The following is a 17763-nucleotide window of genomic DNA, read 5'->3' on the forward strand; positions in this document are numbered from 1 at the left end:
TTATGTCTCCTGCTGATAAAACAATGGGCCCAAACTTCTGCTTTCCTAAAAATCGGGCAACCTTCTGTGTTTCCCTTATTTCGCGCCATTCTTTTCTGTTAAAAAAAAAACACACACACACACACACACACAATGATATTTTGTCATTGTTTCAATTCCTTCCATAATTTAGTTTACTACTGAGGCAGCCAAGAAACAAATCCATTCTAAGTCAGCCCTGAAATAACCAAAAATAACATGGAAAGGGAGCCAGACAGAAGGGCGCAGTGGTATACTTATCCAGCTTAACAATACCAGGACATAAAGCAAAATTTGATCAATTTCCAATTAACTATGGACAGCAACTAGCCGGTTAGTGTTCGGTGAAGGCGGTATGTACTCTCACTGACTGATGGATTAATAGCACCTCACTTCAGTGCTCAAATGTTCTCCTTGCAACTCTGCATTGTACAAACAGGAAAGTGATTTACAGAGGGAGTATTTGTGTTCTAAATCACATCCTAGTCCAGTTATATTAATAACTGCCTTCAAATATACAGATCTGAGAATTATCTTTGCTAAAATATTCTTTTCAACACAGACCAAATTTTCCATCTTTTTTCACAATTTGTGCCTTGGTGTATATTCAAATACGCTCAGCATGCACCAGTGAAATCTAGCTGCAATCAGATGCTTAAGACCTGAAACCCGACAGAGCCGATTCCCCTTTCCATTTTAAAAGATCAATACACTAAGTACGAATGAACTGGAGAATAGTACCAGCTGTTATTTACAGCAGTAGTGCTGCATTGTTAAGGATTACTACATGCGTTCCTGTATACTTCAAAACTAATGAGGAAACTATATCGTTGTGGCATGTTCACTCATTCAGACATTTATAACTATATGCTACAAAAGACACAATACAATGTCAATAATTTTCCTGCACAAGATGACCTTATGAGGCTCCTAATCCCCAGTCTTCAGATTGTACATAATTTGACAGAATTATCAGACCTAAAGGGTGCATGACAGGATACAAAAGTATGCATGTAAAGGAAAAAGCAGCAGACAGCAGTTTGTTTGACAAACAGAGATACAGAAATCTATTAAATCATCTAAATTGAAAAAATATTTTTTAATAACTGAGATAGTATACTGCAGATCAGATTCAGATGAGAAGTATACATACTAAATGTAAGCTCATTAAATCCTGATTTGTCATCCGACATTCTGGTTTTGACCCAATATCTCCATGCATTCACCCCATATGAGTACTTTAGTGGAAAACTGCATTCAGAATTGTCCGGGCTGTCATCTGGAGACCGAAAATCAGAAACAGCTTTTCTTTTTGGTCCCTGTCATGAAAACAAAACATAATTAGTCAATGTAAGTCATTGCATTCACTAGGTTCTGCTCAAAAGTAAATTACTTATAACTCTAAAATCCTCATTGCCACTCACAAATAGCGGTGAAAAAATCTTACTTCCAACTTTCCCTCAACAATAACGGTTAATCTATTTGATACCTAACATTACTGAACAATTTAAAGAAGAAAAATGTGCATGCTGAAGCGTGACAATTTAAAATAACTTTTTTTTTTTTTACCTTTAACAATAAAAACTCCAGCCTCTATATATTAGCAAACTTACACTATCACAAGAATCTGAAAGAGATCGTGGAATACCACGTATAGGATTGCATCCCTCTAAACATAGCTAAATTGACTACCCATGACTGACACATTTAACTTGCCCACAAGTCCCTCATACATGATGTAGAAAGGGTACTGAGGAACTGCAAGTAAAATGCCAACTGGGGACGCAGAACCTACTGTGCCATCCACTAAATGGGTAGTGCAGAACAAGTTACTAACCCTTCGGTAACATTCTTTCTGGTAGAGACTCTTATCTAACCGTAGATTGCTCACTATCTGAATACTCCCCAGATGTCAGACCGGAATCTTTTCATAAGTACTTCTGCACACAAGTAGGTGGGTCTGTGCAGATCCGCACGGGCGCCATACTGCTCTGGGAATGATGCGCAGTCTCTGCCCCCAGACCATGAGCCTCAATGGCAAACTGGTTCACTAGTGTGCAAACTGCTAGACTTGGAGTCTTAGTATTGGATACAGTTCAATCACAGAGTGGGGAGGATTGTTGAGGATTTTACTGCTAGAGTTTACTAAAGGTAAATAACTTGTTTTTCTGATAAATACTTCTAGCCGCAGACTCCTCAACTTCTGAATAGATACCAAAGCAGTACCTCTTTTGAGGCGAGTCTGTTAATGGATTCAAACAAGAAAGTCCTGCAGGACTGAAGGGGCAAAAAGACTCTCTCGGCAAATCAGACTGTCCAGACAATAGTGGTTTGTGAACGTATGTAGAGACAACCAAGTGTATGGCAAACATCCAGGACAGGGATTCTGCATGCCAATACAGTGGCAGCATCTCTGGTCTAGGTAAAATGATCATGCACTCCTGGAGCCTGCTTTTTGGCCAGTTTGTAGCAGATCATAATGAAAAGCATGATCCAGCAAAATATGGTGCTCTTCTGTATAGCCTTGCCTTTTTTCACTCCAGAAAACCATACAAGCTGATTGTCGAACTTTGTGTTCTTTGATACTATCAATTTGAAAGCTGGTGGCTTTCCTGGGGTCCAAACGGTGGAGTCTCTTTTCCTTAAAAGGTTGAAGTGGAGAATAGACAGTCAACATGGTGATGCTTAACCGATGTGGAATGGTGTCACAACTTTAGGCAAGAAAATAGCCTGTGTCCGCAAGACCAGCTTGTCTGGGAAGAAGGTGGAGTACAGCAGGTGGCGACAGAGAGCTTGGAGCTCATACACATGCAGCACCACTGTTATGGCAAGGAGGAACACTGTCCGGAGAGTGATAAGTCTCAAATGACAGCTGTTAAACGGCTCTAAGGGAGTACACATCAGAAATGTGACGACAAACTTAAGGTCTACTGTGACATGACAAAAGGAGACGGAGGAAACAAATGTTGTAAACTTTTTAAAAAGCACATAACTGGAGACTTATACAATGAGAGCTGATCCCGCAACAGCAATAAAAGCCGAAAGAGCTGAAAGGTACCCCTTTAGCTGTGCCAGAGCGAAACTTTGTCAGAATAGGGACAAAAAAAAACGAAATGTCAGACAATTTTGGCTGGAGGAGGTCTGTATGCCAAGTACTGCATCAAGCCACAAATTTGTCCCAACAATAGGCAATGAAAATGTCACTTACCCAGTGTACATCTGTTCGTGGCATCAGTCGCAGTAGATTCGCATGTTTTGCAATAGCTCGCCATCTGGTGTTGGGCCGGAGTGTTACAAGTTGTTTTTCTTCGAAGAAGTCTTTCGAGTCACGGGACCGAGTGACTCCTCCTTTTGTCTCCATTGCGCATGGGCGTCGACTCCATCTTCGATTGTTTTTCCCCGCAGAGGGTGAGGTAGGAGTTGAATTGTAGTAATAGTGCCCATGCAATGGAGTGACTAAGTATGCACCTATTTAAGGTTGAGATGATACATATATAAATAGTTGAAGGTAACTTCCAAACTGCTACAGGCTCCCGGGGAGGCGGGTGGGCACATGCGAATCTACTGCGACTGATGCCACGAACAGATGTACACTGGGTAAGTGACATTTTCAGTTCGATGGCATCTGTCGCTGTAGATACGCATGTTTTGCATAGACTAGTAAGCAGTTATCTCCCCAAAAGCGGTGGATCAGCCTGTAGGAGTGGAAGTAGTCTGAAATAATGTTCTTAGTACGGCTTGACCTACTGTGGCTTGTTGTGCGGATAACACGTCTACACAGTAGTGCTTGGTGAATGTGTGAGGCGTAGACCATGTGGCTGCCTTACATATTTCTTGCATTGGGATGTTTCCTAGAAAGGCCATGGTAGCACCTTTCTTTCTGGTTGAGTGTGCCCTTGGTGTAATGGGCAGCTGTCGTTTAGCTTTAAGGTAGCAGATTTGGATGCATTTAACTATCCATCTGGCTATACCTTGTTTTGATATTGGGTTTCCTGCATGAGGTTTTTGAAATGCAATAAATAGTTGTTTAGTCTTTCTGATGTTTTTTGTTCTGTCAATGTAATACATCAATGCTCTTTTGACATCTAATGTATGTAGTGCCCTTTCAGCTACGGTATCTGGCTGTGGAAAGAACACTGGAAGTTCCACTGTTTGATTTAGATGGAACGGTGAAATAACCTTTGGCAAAAATTTAGGATTGGTCCTTAGGACGACCTTATTCTTGTGTAGTTGTATAAAAGGTTCCTGTATTGTAAACGCCTGAATCTCGCGTACTCTTCTTAAGGAAGATGAGAAATGCCACCTTCCAGGTTAGGAACTGTATTTCGCAGGAGTGCATGGGTTCAAAAGGTGGACCCATAAGTCTAGTTAGGACAACATTTAGGTTCCATGAAGCAACAGGTGGTGTTCTTGGTGGTATAATTCTTCTAAGGCCCTCCATGAATGCTTTAATGACTGGTATCTTATATAGGGAAGTTGAATAGGTAGTCTGCAGGTATGCAGATATTGCTGCAAGGTGTATTTTAAAGGAAGAGAAAGCCAGGTTAGATTTTTGTAAGTGAAGCAAGTAACCCACTACATGTTCTGGAGTTGTGTGTAATGGTTGTATTTGATTAATATGGCAGTAGCAAACAAACCTCTTCCATTTACTTGCATAGAAGTGCCTGGTGGATGGCCTTATGGCTTGTTTTATGACTTCCATACATTCTTGGGTAAGTTGTAAGTGCCCGAATTCTAGGATTTCAGGAGCCAGATTGCTAGATTCAGCGATGCTGGATCTGGGTGTCTGATCTTTTGGTTGTGTTGTGTCAACAGATCTGGCCTGTTGGGCAATTTGATGCAGGGTACTACCGATAGGTCTAGCAGCGTTGTGTACCAGGGTTGCCTTGCCCAAGTTGGTGCTATTAATATGAGTTTGAGTTTGTTTTGACTGAGTTTGTTTACCAGGTAAGGAAGGAGAGGGAGAGGAGGAAAAGCGTAAGCAAATATCCCTGACCAGTTCATCCATAGGGCATTGCCTTGGGACTGTTTGTGTGGGTATCTGGATGCGAAGTTTTGGCATTTTGCGTTCTCCTTTGTCGCAAACAAGTCTATCTGAGGTGTTCCCCAGAGTTTGAAATAAGTGTTCAGAATTTGGGGGTGAATTTCCCATTCGTGGACCTGTTGGTGATCTCGAGAGAGATTGTCTGCGAGTTGATTTTGGATCCCTGGTATAAATTGTGCTATTAGGCGAATTTGGTTGTGAATTGCCCAACGCCAAATCTTTTGTGCTAGCAGGCTTAACTGCGTGGAGTGCGTCCCCCCTTGCTTGTTTAGATAATACATTGTTGTCATGTTGTCTGTTTTGACGAGAATGTATTTGTGAACTATTATTGGTTGGAAAGCTTTTAGTGCTTGAAAAACTGCTAGAAGTTCTAGGTGATTTATATGCAGTTTTGTTTGATGTACGTTCCATTGTCCTTGTATGCTGTGTTGATCGAGGTGTGCTCCCCACCCTGTCATGGAAGCATCTGTTGTTATTACGTATTGTGGCACTGGGTCTTGGAAAGGCCGCCCTTTGTTTAAATTTATGTTGTTCCACCACAGAAGCGAGAGGTAAGTTTGTCGGTCTATTAACACCAGATCTAGAAGGTGACCCTGTGCTTGTGACCATTGTGATGCTAGGCACTGTTGTAAGGGCCTCATGTGCAGTCTTGCGTTTGGGACAATGGCTATGCATGAAGACATCATGCCTAGGAGTTGTAGTACCATCTTTGCTTGTATCCTTTGTGTTGGATACGTGCGTTGTATGATGGTGTTGAAATTTTGAATTCTTTGTGGACTTGGAGTGGCTACTCCTTTTGATGTGTCTATTATGGCTCCCAGGTATTGTTGTACCTTGCGCGGCAGAATTTTGGATTTTGTGAAATTGACGGTGAACCCTAGTTTGAAGAGGGTTTGTATGATATGATTTGCGTGATTTGAGCACTCTATTAACGAATGGGCCTTGATTAGCCAGTCGTCTAGATATGGGAACACATGTATTTGCTGCCTTCTTATGTGTGCAGCGACTACCGCTAGACATTTGGTAAAGACTCTTGGTGCGGTTGTTAATCCGAAAGGCAGTACCTTGAATTGGTAATGTATTCCCTTGAATACAAACCTTAGGTATTTCCTGTGCGATGGGTGTATTGGTATATGGAAATAAGCATCCTTGAGGTCTAAAGTTGCCATGTAGTCGTGTAGTTTTAGCAATGGCAATACTTCTTGTAGTGTGACCATGTGAAAGTGGTCTGATTTGATGAAAGTGTTCACTACTCTGAGGTCTAGGATTGGTCTCAGCGTTTTGTCCTTCTTTGGTATCAGAAAGTACAGTGAGTAAACTCCTGTGTTTATTTGTGTGTTTGGCACTAATTCGATTGCATTCTTTTGCAATAGTGCCTGCACTTCTATCTCCAGGAGATTGGAATGGTGTGTTGTCAAATTTTGTGCTTTTGGTGATATGTTTGGAGGGAATTGTAGAAATTCTATGCAATAACCATGTTGGATAATTGCTAGAACCCAAGTGTCTGTAGTGATTTCCTCCCATGCTTTGTAATAATGACTTATTCTTCCCCCCACTGGTGTTGTGTGGAGGGGGTGAGTGACATGTGAGTCACTGTTTAGTAGTAGGGGTTTTGGGGCTCTGAAATCTTCCTCTATTCCTAGGGAATTGCCCTCCTCTTTATTGTCCCCGAAAACCTCCTCTATACTGTCCCTGGTAACTGGACGGTGTTGCTTGTGAGGTGCTGGCTTGTGTGCTCTGACCCCGAAACCCCCCTCGAAAGGGTGTTTTACGGAATGTGCTGTAATTCCCTCTGCTCTGCGGGGAGTAGAGTGCGCCCATGGCTTTGGCAGTGTCCGTATCTTTTTTGAGTTTCTCAATCGCTGTGTCCACTTCTGGACCGAACAGTTCTTTTTCGTTAAAAGGCATATTGATAACTGCTTGTTGAATCTCTGGTTTAAATCCAGACGTTCGGAGCCATGCATGCCTTCTGATAGTTACAGATGTATTAATTGTCCGTGCAGCTGTATCTGCAGCGTCCATGGAGGAGCGGATCTGGTTGTTGGAAATGGTCTGTCCCTCCTCAACCACTTGTTTTGCCCTATTTTGTAAGTCCTTGGGCAGATGTTCAATGAGATGTTGCATCTCGTCCCAGTGGGCTCTGTCATAGCGCGCAAGTAGTGCCTGGGAGTTCGCGATGCGCCACTGGTTTGCAGCTTGTGCTGCGACTCTCTTACCAGCTGCATCGAACTTGTGGCTTTCTTTATCTGGGGGTGGTGCATCTCCAGATGTGTGGGAGTTGGCCCTTTTCCTAGCTGCTCCTACAACGACAGAGTCTGGTGGCAGCTGTGTAGTGATGAAAACCGGGTCTGTAGGAGGCGCCTTATACTTTTTTTCCACCCTTGGTGTGATTGCCCTACTTTTGACCGGCTCCTTAAAGATTTCTTTTGCGTGCCGGAGCATACCAGGGAGCATAGGCAGGCTTTGGTATGAGCTGTGGGTGGAGGAGAGTGTGTTGAATAAAAAATCATCCTCGACCTGTTCTGAGTGGAGGCTTACGTTGTGAAATTGTGCTGCTCTAGCCACCACTTGAGAATACGCGGTGCTGTCCTCTGGTGGAGATGGCTTCGTAGGGTATGCCTCCGGACTGTTATCTGACACTGGGGCGTCGTATAGGTCCCATGCGTCTTGATCTTGGTCACCCTGACTTATGGTGGTGTGAGCTGGGGAGAGTGATGGAGTTTGTGCTGGTGAGACGTTAATCACGGGCGGAGGAGAGGGTGGTGGGGTAACTCTTTTCACCACTTTTGGTTGTGGTGTCTGTTCAGTTTGGAACTCCAACCTTCTCTTTCTTCTAATGGGGGGAAGGGTGCTTATTTTTCCTGTCCCCTGCTGTATGAAAATACGCTTTTGCGTATGGTCCACATCAGTTGATTGTAGCTCTTCCTCAAACCTATGCTTTTGCATTTGGGAGGTTAGCGAGTGCTCTTCTGTATAAGAGCCTGAAGCTGGGTCGCTTGCAGTTTGTTTCGGGACCGAAACCCTGTCTGCGTGTTTTTTCGGCTCCAAGGTGACTTTTTTCTTTTTCGGGGCCGAAACCTCTCGGCGTCGATCTTCTTCGGTGCCGCTGTCTCGGCGTCGAGCCGTGTCCACACCGGCATCTCGGTGTCGAGGCTTGTCTCCAGCACTTTCTCGGTCCCGAGAAGGCTGCGTGCCGGTGTCTCGACCGGAGTCGGACGATCTCGGCACTGTTTGGGCCTTTTTCGGTGCCGACGGTCGGTCACCGAATTTATGGGTGGAGCCATGGCCTGATGGCAGTGGCGTCCCCTGGGCCTTGTAAATCTTCCTCTGTGTGGTTTTCGACGTCTTACTCACGGTTTGTGTATCGTCGAATCCTTCGGAGTCCGATTCTTGGATCGAAAAGGATCCCTCCTCTTCTTGTTCCTCGAACTCCCGGTGGGCTGTCGGCGCGGACGCCATCTGAAGTCTTCTGGCTCGACGGTCTCGGAGAGTTTTTCGGGACCGGAACGCACAACAGGCCTCGCAGGTGTCTTCGCTGTGCTCAGGTGACAGGCACAGGTTACAGACCAAGTGTTGGTCTGTATAGGGGTATTTATTGTGGCATTTGGGGCAGAAACGGAACGGGGTCCGTTCCATCGGCGTTCTTCAGCACGTGGTCGGGCCGACCAGGCCCTGACGGGGGATCGAAAAACTACCCCGAAGGGCACCGGAGCTCTTCGATCTTCGATGCGGTGTTGAATCTAACTACGCCGATCCCGAACGCAACAATACCGACGAAAATCTTCCGAAATTAGCTATCTTTCCGTTCCGAAACTCGGAGCGACAGGAACACGTCCGAACCCGATGGCGGAAAAAAAACAATCGAAGATGGAGTCGACGCCCATGCGCAATGGAGACAAAAGGAGGAGTCACTCGGTCCCGTGACTCGAAAGACTTCTTCGAAGAAAAACAACTTGTAACACTCCGGCCCAACACCAGATGGCGAGCTATTGCAAAACATGCGTATCTACAGCGACAGATGCCATCGAACATACAGTTTTTGTTGAAGGATGCCTGGCTACCAAGATGACGTCAACCACCTCCAGAAAAGATGCTCATGCTCAGGACTTTATGAAACCAGACTCCCCTTGCCCAATCTGGAGCTAATATGATGACTTGGGCCACAGAGTCAGTCTCACCTAAATATATGATGGAAACTGAAACATAAGGCTAAGCTGAATATCCTGGACTTGCTGTTCCAGAGCATATGTCCGAAACTGCACTGTGTCCATAATATTTCCAATGAAAGAGTGTCGGACAGAGTCAGGTGTGATCTCGGCACATTGACTGAGCCCCAGCGCAGAGCTAAGGCGAATGACACCAGTATCGGCACGCAAGGGGATTGCTCAAAATTGTTTTCCTTACCAGTCCGATGACTGGGAGATATTCTAAGGTAAGGAATCTATGGCTAACATTCTCAATCAGATTATAACTTTTCACTTCCACCTAATGTGTGACTACAAGGGGTCCTCACCGATGATCCGCCACTGGGATCTATAAACTTGGGGTGAGAAGGGTAGGGCTGTGTGCTTATTAACTGAATGGACTTTGGCAATGATTTCCCATTCACTTGTGCTTACACTCTGTGCAGTTAAGTGTGTTCGTCAGAGAATTTTGCAGTGCCACTATTACTTGGGACTGGCAGGGACTTACTACTTTACCTTGCACGTCCTTTTTTGTTTTATTTTATTTAAGTATTTCAGTTTGTCTGTCAATTTATGATTTATGCATTTCTCAACAAGCCTCAAAAGAAGTACCACAAATCTTGATTATATATTAACATTTTATGAGTGTGAAAGCTTTCCGTGACAGAGTAGCTTTGGGACGAATGAATTGAGTATTCATACTAAATCATCAGGGATCCGGGTCCTGATGAATGCCGTTCACCCCATGGGCTGTAAGGCAGAAAAATATTGACCAGTACAATGCAGGAGCACTTACACTCCTATGCATCAACCAAGCATTTGATTTATCCCCCAAGTACTCATTACAGCAAAAGCGGAAAGAAAGGAACTGATGTCACCTGGAGGGAGTGGCACCTATAAAGGCTCCGCAAATCATTTTCAGGGCAGAAAGGTATCAGTGCAGAGCCGCACAGTGTCACCTACTGGCACACAGAGGTACAGCTGACAAGTTTCCAGGTCCAGTCTGACAGCAGGGAAATATTCAAAAGGTGAGGAATTTGCAGCTGGTAACCACTATCACAAAACATGGCTACTGGGCTACCCTGGGTAGCCTGACCACTGCAGTGTAAAACCTGCAGTGTGTCCTGTCAAAATAACCATTTTTGGCAGATATAGACATCCCCCTTTTAAATAATAAATCACTCAACCATGTACCCACAGCAGCATGGCCCTAAAAGCTATTTTCTTTGTGGCAGTTCAAGCTGTTCTTTGTAGAAAAGCAGCATGCAGATTAAAATACTAATCCTGTTTCTAACAACTTAACAACTATTTTTAATAGTCATTAAAAATCCAATTCAATTGTGCAATTAGATTTTTAATAAATATTAAAATGTAACTTTTAAAAGTTATAATTTCCTTGCCTAACTTCCTTGAGGCTAATTTGTATGAATTATGAAGCAACTCCCAGCCAGTGCTCAGCCCAGGGGGTTGTGTGAAAGATGTGAAATTCCTCATAGGGGCACACAAAAGGTTGGCCAGAATGAACAGAAGTGACTCTTCTGATTTCAATAGTGAATGCAGGGTGGGGGCTGTGGGCATTCCTTCGACACCACTCTGCCCAAACCTGCCTGACGAGCCTGTTGAGCCACATGTAACACTTTGGCACAGTTGAAAGGTAAAGAACAGGATGCCAGGACAATTCTTGTGTATCCACTTGTCTGGCTGCTGTAGGACCATGCCTTTGTCCTACCATACATCTATCTCTTGGTCTGATATGGGTACAGTGCCTGCTTCAAACTGGATTTTAGTGTTAAATGTGGGTGGACACTATTGATTCCCAAAGAGCACTCACACCCTTAAAGGCCATATTTAGTGTGGCTGAAAATGTTCGCCATCTTGAAAATGTCTTGACACATGGCATTTAGCACCTGTTTTTACTAAGGAAAACAAACTAGTGAAAAAGTGGGTAGGGTTATCACACTCACTACCTAGTGTGAGGCATAAGAAAACAAGTTACTTACCTATAACTACAGTTATCCAGTATTGGTATCTTTCATAAATTCACATGCTTGAATCATCCCCGTCGTCGAAGTGGGAGTCCCACGGTACATAAAATAGCAATAATTAACAAATAAAAGTTTTTTGCCATAGGCTATAATGGAAACAATAACTGCTCATATAGCCTATCCATGTCCTTTTGTGAAAAGGACCCAAACCTGCCTGCTGACCAATCAGGCCCTAACACTCTCCAGAGAAGCTCCTTCCCTCAGATTTTCCAGCAGGAGAGTGAAAGATTATAACCTGAGAGGAAATGCGAGCGTCAATGGGGAGGAGGCTGGGTCGCATGTGAATTTATGAAAGATACCAATACTGGATAACTGTAGTTACAGGTAAGTAACTTGTTTTCTTATCCAGTATTGGATCTTTCATAAATTCACATGCTTGAATCTGAATAGTCAGCAGTACTGTTGATAAACATTATACCCACCGTGAATGGACACATACTGAACATTCGTGTTATAAATGCAGATATATATATATATATATATATATATATATAACGATATACATACATACATATACTTATATAGAAGCATGATAAAATACATATAATGGAAATCACAGTTATTTGCATATCAAACCATTTCTATATAACTAAGGAAAGGTCTCACCTTAATGAAAGAGATGGTGTAGAACAGCTTGTCCTACTAGAGAGTCGGTTCTCTGTGATGACTCCAAACAATAGTGCTGCGTAAAGGAGTGTGTAGTTTTCCATGTCGCAGCTTCACATATCTTATCAAGGGGAATACCCTGAAACAAAGCAGCCGATGGGGAGACTGCTCTCGCGGAGTGGGCTCTCGGGCGCCTCGTCAGCAGTCTTCCTGACTTGGTGTGACAGAATTGGATTGTCGAGGAAATCCACCGGGCTATAGTGGCCTTGGTGACTCCTGCTCCCTGTCGTCCAAGAGAATAAGATACCAGGAGTTGATCTGATTTTCTGATTTGTTTGGTACTTTGAAGATAAAATTTGAGGCATCGTTTGATGTCCAAAGAGTGTAGAGTTTTCTCTGCGATTGTAGTGGGTTTTGGAAAAAAGGTTCGTAGTATCACGGGCTCATTGAGATGGAATGAAGATGGCACCTTGTGAATGTATTTGGGGTTGGTTCTGAGCATAACGAAGTCCTCAGAAAAAAACTAAAAAGGGTTCTTTAGTAGTGAACGCCTGTATGTCACTGACTCTCCTGGTAGAAGTGAGAGCGAGCAGGGTTGCCACTTTCCATTTGATGTACTTGAGTTCCGCCCTGTGAATGGGCTTGAAAGGAGCTTTCATGAGCTTAGACAGGACTATATTGAGGTGCCACTCTGGCGGAGGTAACCGCACCGGGGAGAAAGTGCGGAAAAGCCCTTTCATAAACTGCTTAATGATTGTGGATGAGCCGATAGAGGGCATCTCAGCCGATCGCCTATATGACACTATAGCTGCTAGGTGAATCTTGACTGATGCATGGCAAAGACCAGCCTTGGAGAGTGAGAGCAGGTAAGAAAGAATTTGCTCCGGGTTAATTTGAAACAGGTGAAAGTTGTTCTGAGAGCACCAAACGCAAAATCTCTTCCACTTGAGTTTGTAGGTCTTATTTGTGCTCTCTGCTCGTGCCCTAGATAATATTAGTCTACATTCCTGATCGATGTTCATATCGTGAAACTCTCTGTACTCAGGAGCCAAGCATGCAATTGTAGTGAAGCTTTGTCCGGATGAAGGATGAGACCCTGATTCTTCGTTAGAAGATTGTGATTGCAAGGAAGGCGGACTGGATTGGCCCCTGACCGGAGTAGGAGCTCCGTGTACCAGTACTGTCTGGGCCATCTGGGGGCTACAAGAATGATCCTGCAGCATTCGGACTTCATTTTCCTGAGGAGCCTGGGAATCAGAGGGATGGGGGGAAAAGCGTAGGCAAAGATCCTGGACCATCTCATCAACAGAGCATTTCCCCACGACCCCGGGAGTGGGTATCGACTGGCGTAGAAATGGCATTTGGCGTTCAGGTTGGTGGCAAACAAGTCTAAGATCGGCCGACCCCATCGTTGGAAGATGCCGTCGAGTATGTTCTGGTTGAGTTCCCACTCGTGGCAGTTGTCGTCCGTCCTGCTGAGAGAGTCCGCTAGGGAGTTGTTGACGCCAGGCAGGTGCTCCACCCTGAGGCGGACGTTGTTCAGTGTGAGCCAGTCCCAAAGAGACTGAGCTTCCCTTGAGAGGGAGAGGGATCTTGTTCCTCCCTGCTTGTGGATGTAAAACATACTTGTTGTGTTGTCCGTTCTGACTAACACTGAGGACCCTGCGATGCGTGGAAGAAAAGCTTTGAGCGTGAGATGGATCGCCTTTAGTTCTAGCAGGTTTATGTGCATTTCTTTCAGGAGATCGGACCATCTGCCCTGAATGCGCATGCCTTGCAAATGGCCTCCCCAGCCTTCCAAGGAGGTGTCTGTGGTGATGTGGTCAGGGTCTTGGGGTGGGGTATCTTGGACACCCATAGTGTTTTCTTACACTCCCAGCTACCCTCTACACACTACACTAGGCCTGGGGTCCATTTGTGGTTCGCATTCCACTTCTGAAGTATATGGTTTGTGTTGCCCCTAGGCCTATTTCTCCCTATTGCATTCTATTGTGTTCTACATTGTTTGTACTACTTTTCTAACTGTTACTTACCTGATTTTGGTTTGTGTGTATATATTTTGTGTATATTACTTACCTCCTAAGGGAGTATATCCTCTGAGATACTTTGGCAAATGTCACTAAAATAAAGTACCTTTATTTTTAGTAACTCTGAGTATTGTGTTTTCTTATGATATAGTGCTAAGTGACATAAGTGGTATAGTAGGAGCTTTGCATGTCGCCTAGTTCAGCCTAAACTGCTCTGCTATAGCTACCTCTATCAGCCTAAGCTGCTAGAACACCTCTACATGGCACAAGGTGTAAGTACCACAAGGTACCCACTATAAGCCAGGCCAGCCTCCTACACACAGGCAGTGGTTTGTGGTCATGGCACTCTGAGGGGAGTGCCATGTCGACTTTAGTCTTTTTTACCCCACCAGCACACACAAGCTATGAGGCAGTGTGCATGTTCTGAGTTAGGGGTCCCCAGGGTGGCATAATAAATGCTGCAGCCCTTAGAGACCTTCCCTGGCCACAGGGCCCTTGGTACCAGAGGTACCTTTTACAAGGGACTTATCTGTGTGCCAGGGCTGTGCCAATTGTGGAGACAGGTACAGTTTTAGGGAAAGAACACTGGTGCTGGGGCCTGGTTAGCAGGGTCCCAAACACACTTTCAATCAAAGACTGCATCAACAAAAGGCGAACAGTTAGGGGGTAACCATGCCAACAGTAGCATTTTCCTACATCTTCCCTTCAGTTTAATTACATAACATAGAGCTGCTCAGAGTAAGATTGCACAGTAGTGTCCTGCATCTCATCTGCTGTTGGAGGGAGCAAACAGTGCGGTTGGTACTCCTCCTCCTCTGAACTTACATTATAGTCTGTCCATGTTATGTCTCCCTCAATTCATCTCTTTCCAAATAGTAAGTCGACTGTATCAAAATGCCTGTAGCTCATTGTTGCCAATTCCCTATCCTCAATTTTCGTCTCTCCGTAACAACAGCTAACACAAAGTATAGATAGGCACCAGAGCCACAGCCTGTCTCAGTGTTGTGGTGACAGGAAATACACCGGGAAGTAAAAGAGAAGAGGTGCGTAAGAGGCCAGATATATTTTAGTCAAGGACTATGAGAAAATGGAGACCTGCAGTAGCAGACAGTGTGTGGCTGTCAGAAAAGAGATAGGTATGTGACACTGCCTGCAAACCTTATGAAGGCCAGATAAACCTGGAAGAGGGGCCGCTTTCACCACTGGTAGTTCTCAACATGAGAAGCCCACTCCAGAGTTTTTTCTCCTCTGTCAGAGGAAGCTGGAGTGTGCAAAATTCTGGTGACTGAAGCTATCACTAATGAGCAGTGTGCGCCAATACCGGTTGAAATCACAAAATGGTTAATGTTGGAAAGTAAATGTCATCTACAGGCCTCCATAAATCAACTCACCTACTCGTTATGGGGAGTCATATTTTCAGGTCGAGCTATTTATAGGTCCTATTTGCCCCTTCTGGCAAGTCGACAAGAACAGGTGTTCTGTTCACTCAGAAAGTGAATGAGCAATAAAGACTCCTTAAAATCTTTTTATCTTGTAACATTTGCTTTGTGTTCAGAGATAGAGGTCAATAGTCAGTTTGTCTTTTTAAGTTACTTTTCCTTCTGATTACAGAGTTCCAGGATTTTGTAAGGTGAACTGTCTGACCTGTTGTAAAAAGTGTGAAATGTAAGGCTGTTGGGGGTCAGGATTTTTTCCTGTAACAGAACAATTAAGTAACTAAATCAACTGTATGCGCATTTCAAAATATATTTCAGCAGTTGTGAAAGCTCTTTTTTTGTACTTCTGAGTGATGAAAAAAATATTTTAATAGGATGAAAACAAATCATAACACTTTTCTTGGTGATGTGCAAATGATAACTATGTTTTCTGGAACCTAATTTTCACAGATTATTGTTAATACACTATATAGTTTGACCAGTAAGGCTGCAAGTTAGTGGAAAGGGTTTTGGAAATTTCTTGGAAATTTACTGTCTTTAAATGACAGCGTGCTATCACACCATCCTTTAATAATATATTTACTAAAAGTGAGTACTTAAACACACAGAGAAACACTCCTGCTCTGATGGCAATGCTACAAGTAAATTAAGAGGCAAGTCATAGATGTGGGCTAGATTCTTATACATGGAGCAAAGGTTTAGTCTAATCAAACTAGAGTTTTTTTGTACTGAAGAAATGCTGAACTCACATATTTGAAGGTGAACTCATATGTGAGAATGAAGAAAAAGGTGACTGTAAAATAAAATATGTGCTTAGGATCATACAATTTGAGACCTGTTTACAGGTAAAGTACATTACAGTTAAGTCGAGTAGATTAGTCAAGTTACTCGACCTGCAGGTCTATTAACATTTTTATGATTTTGTTGAGGCCTGCTCTACTTGGTAATGGATGTGTACCCCTACTCTGAGTGCAATAATGTACTGTTGTCTGGATCCCTAATGCTGATTATTTGTCATCATAGGTAAACACAGATCATGAGTGTGCATCACGACACAGGCCTGCCTCATAGATCTCGGTCTTTTTGGACTGGGAGAGGCACTCAAAGCACATCCATCATAATGGTGGAAGGTTACGGTCATTAACGGGAGCTAAACAGCATGAGCTAGGTGGTGGTAGCATACCGGGTAGTGGTCAGTAGGAGAGAACAGGACCTTTTTAACCTGGCCAACAGAGCGAGGCCTACACGCTCACTCACTTTTTAAAGTCCTGCTGATGTGTGGTAAACTCACTCTTGGCCAACGTTAGCTATATATGAAGTGCAGTGCACGAGTGGTTACTCTGCACTGGTTGTATGTTTGCCTGGGAAGGGTACAATACAGGGATACAGCAGACCTATACAGTGTAAGCATGGTGAGTCCATGTTCTGGGTATACCTAGCCAGGAGTACAGTAGGAAAGGGTGTAGTGTTGTGTGGAGCATGCATGGTTAATGTGTACGCTGGCTGTAGGTGTGCTTGTAAGGGGCATAATACAAAAAGGCTACTGTACTGAGCTGTGCATGCAGAGTGAATATGTGCGCCAAGTGTATGTGTGCCTGTGGTGGCACAATACATGCAGGTAGCCGTTCTGAACAGTGTGTCTGCTTTGTACATGCACATGTGCCTGTAATGGTACCTTCCATTGAGGACCTTGTGTTCCATTTTGGGGGGTCCACACCTGCCTGGTGAAGACATGATGGGATGGGCTAAAGGAATCCCCCCCTCAGACAGATTTGTGTTTTGATGCAATCCTATGAGTTGGGTGGGACACACTGGAGGAGGGAGAGCGAGTTTACCTGATACACTTCAAAGGGTGCTCTTTGATTCAGTGATAGATCACAAAGAAGGGGCCTGAACCCATCTCAGGAAGGAGATGGGCTGATCAGGGAATGATAAAGAGTGGAACGGGGAGCCTGAGACTAACCTTTTGATGCACATATTACTGTGGCTGGCATTCAGGTGTGAACTCTAGTCACTCATGTAGCCTGTGTTGTGGGACTATTGGCTGCGGAAGCAGAACCCCCAACAGAAGACTTCATAGACCATGACCCTAAATCGCATTTGGTGTCTGGATATGGACAATAAGAAGGGGAGGGCTGAGACCCCAAAAATTGTCATTTGCCAAGCAGCCAGATGGGCTGCGTAAGGACAAGAATCTTTGCCAGCCTTCTGCATGTGACAAGAGCTGAGACCTAGTCCTGCTAGTCTCCCTGCTGGGTAAGAGGACATCACCCAGGGAAACCAAGACCACCTCCTATGGAGCCCGAAAAACCAGCGCCTGCCTGCTTGCTGAGAACCTGTGTGCTCTGCAAGGAAGGGAAAAGTGCTGGAGGTAGCGAGGTCTAGTGGGGAGCACTGTTTAGT

At 44.3% G+C, this 17763-nt stretch overlaps 1 protein-coding gene across 3 annotated transcripts in view; it reads right to left on the bottom strand.

Moving 5' to 3' along the window:
- The window catches only part of ZMYM2 (zinc finger MYM-type containing 2), an 851515-nt gene that overhangs the window by 211990 nt on the left and 621762 nt on the right, over positions 1-17763 (bottom strand). For all 3 annotated transcript variants that reach the window (XM_069202286.1, XM_069202285.1, XM_069202287.1), the window contains exon 18: positions 1172-1337. In XM_069202286.1, the coding sequence (XP_069058387.1) occupies positions 1172-1337 (166 nt within the window). The remainder of the gene's footprint in view (positions 1-1171; positions 1338-17763) is intronic.

This window comes from Pleurodeles waltl, chromosome 8 (genome assembly GCF_031143425.1).
Source record: "Pleurodeles waltl isolate 20211129_DDA chromosome 8, aPleWal1.hap1.20221129, whole genome shotgun sequence".
NCBI classification, from domain to species: Eukaryota; Metazoa; Chordata; class Amphibia; order Caudata; family Salamandridae; genus Pleurodeles; species Pleurodeles waltl.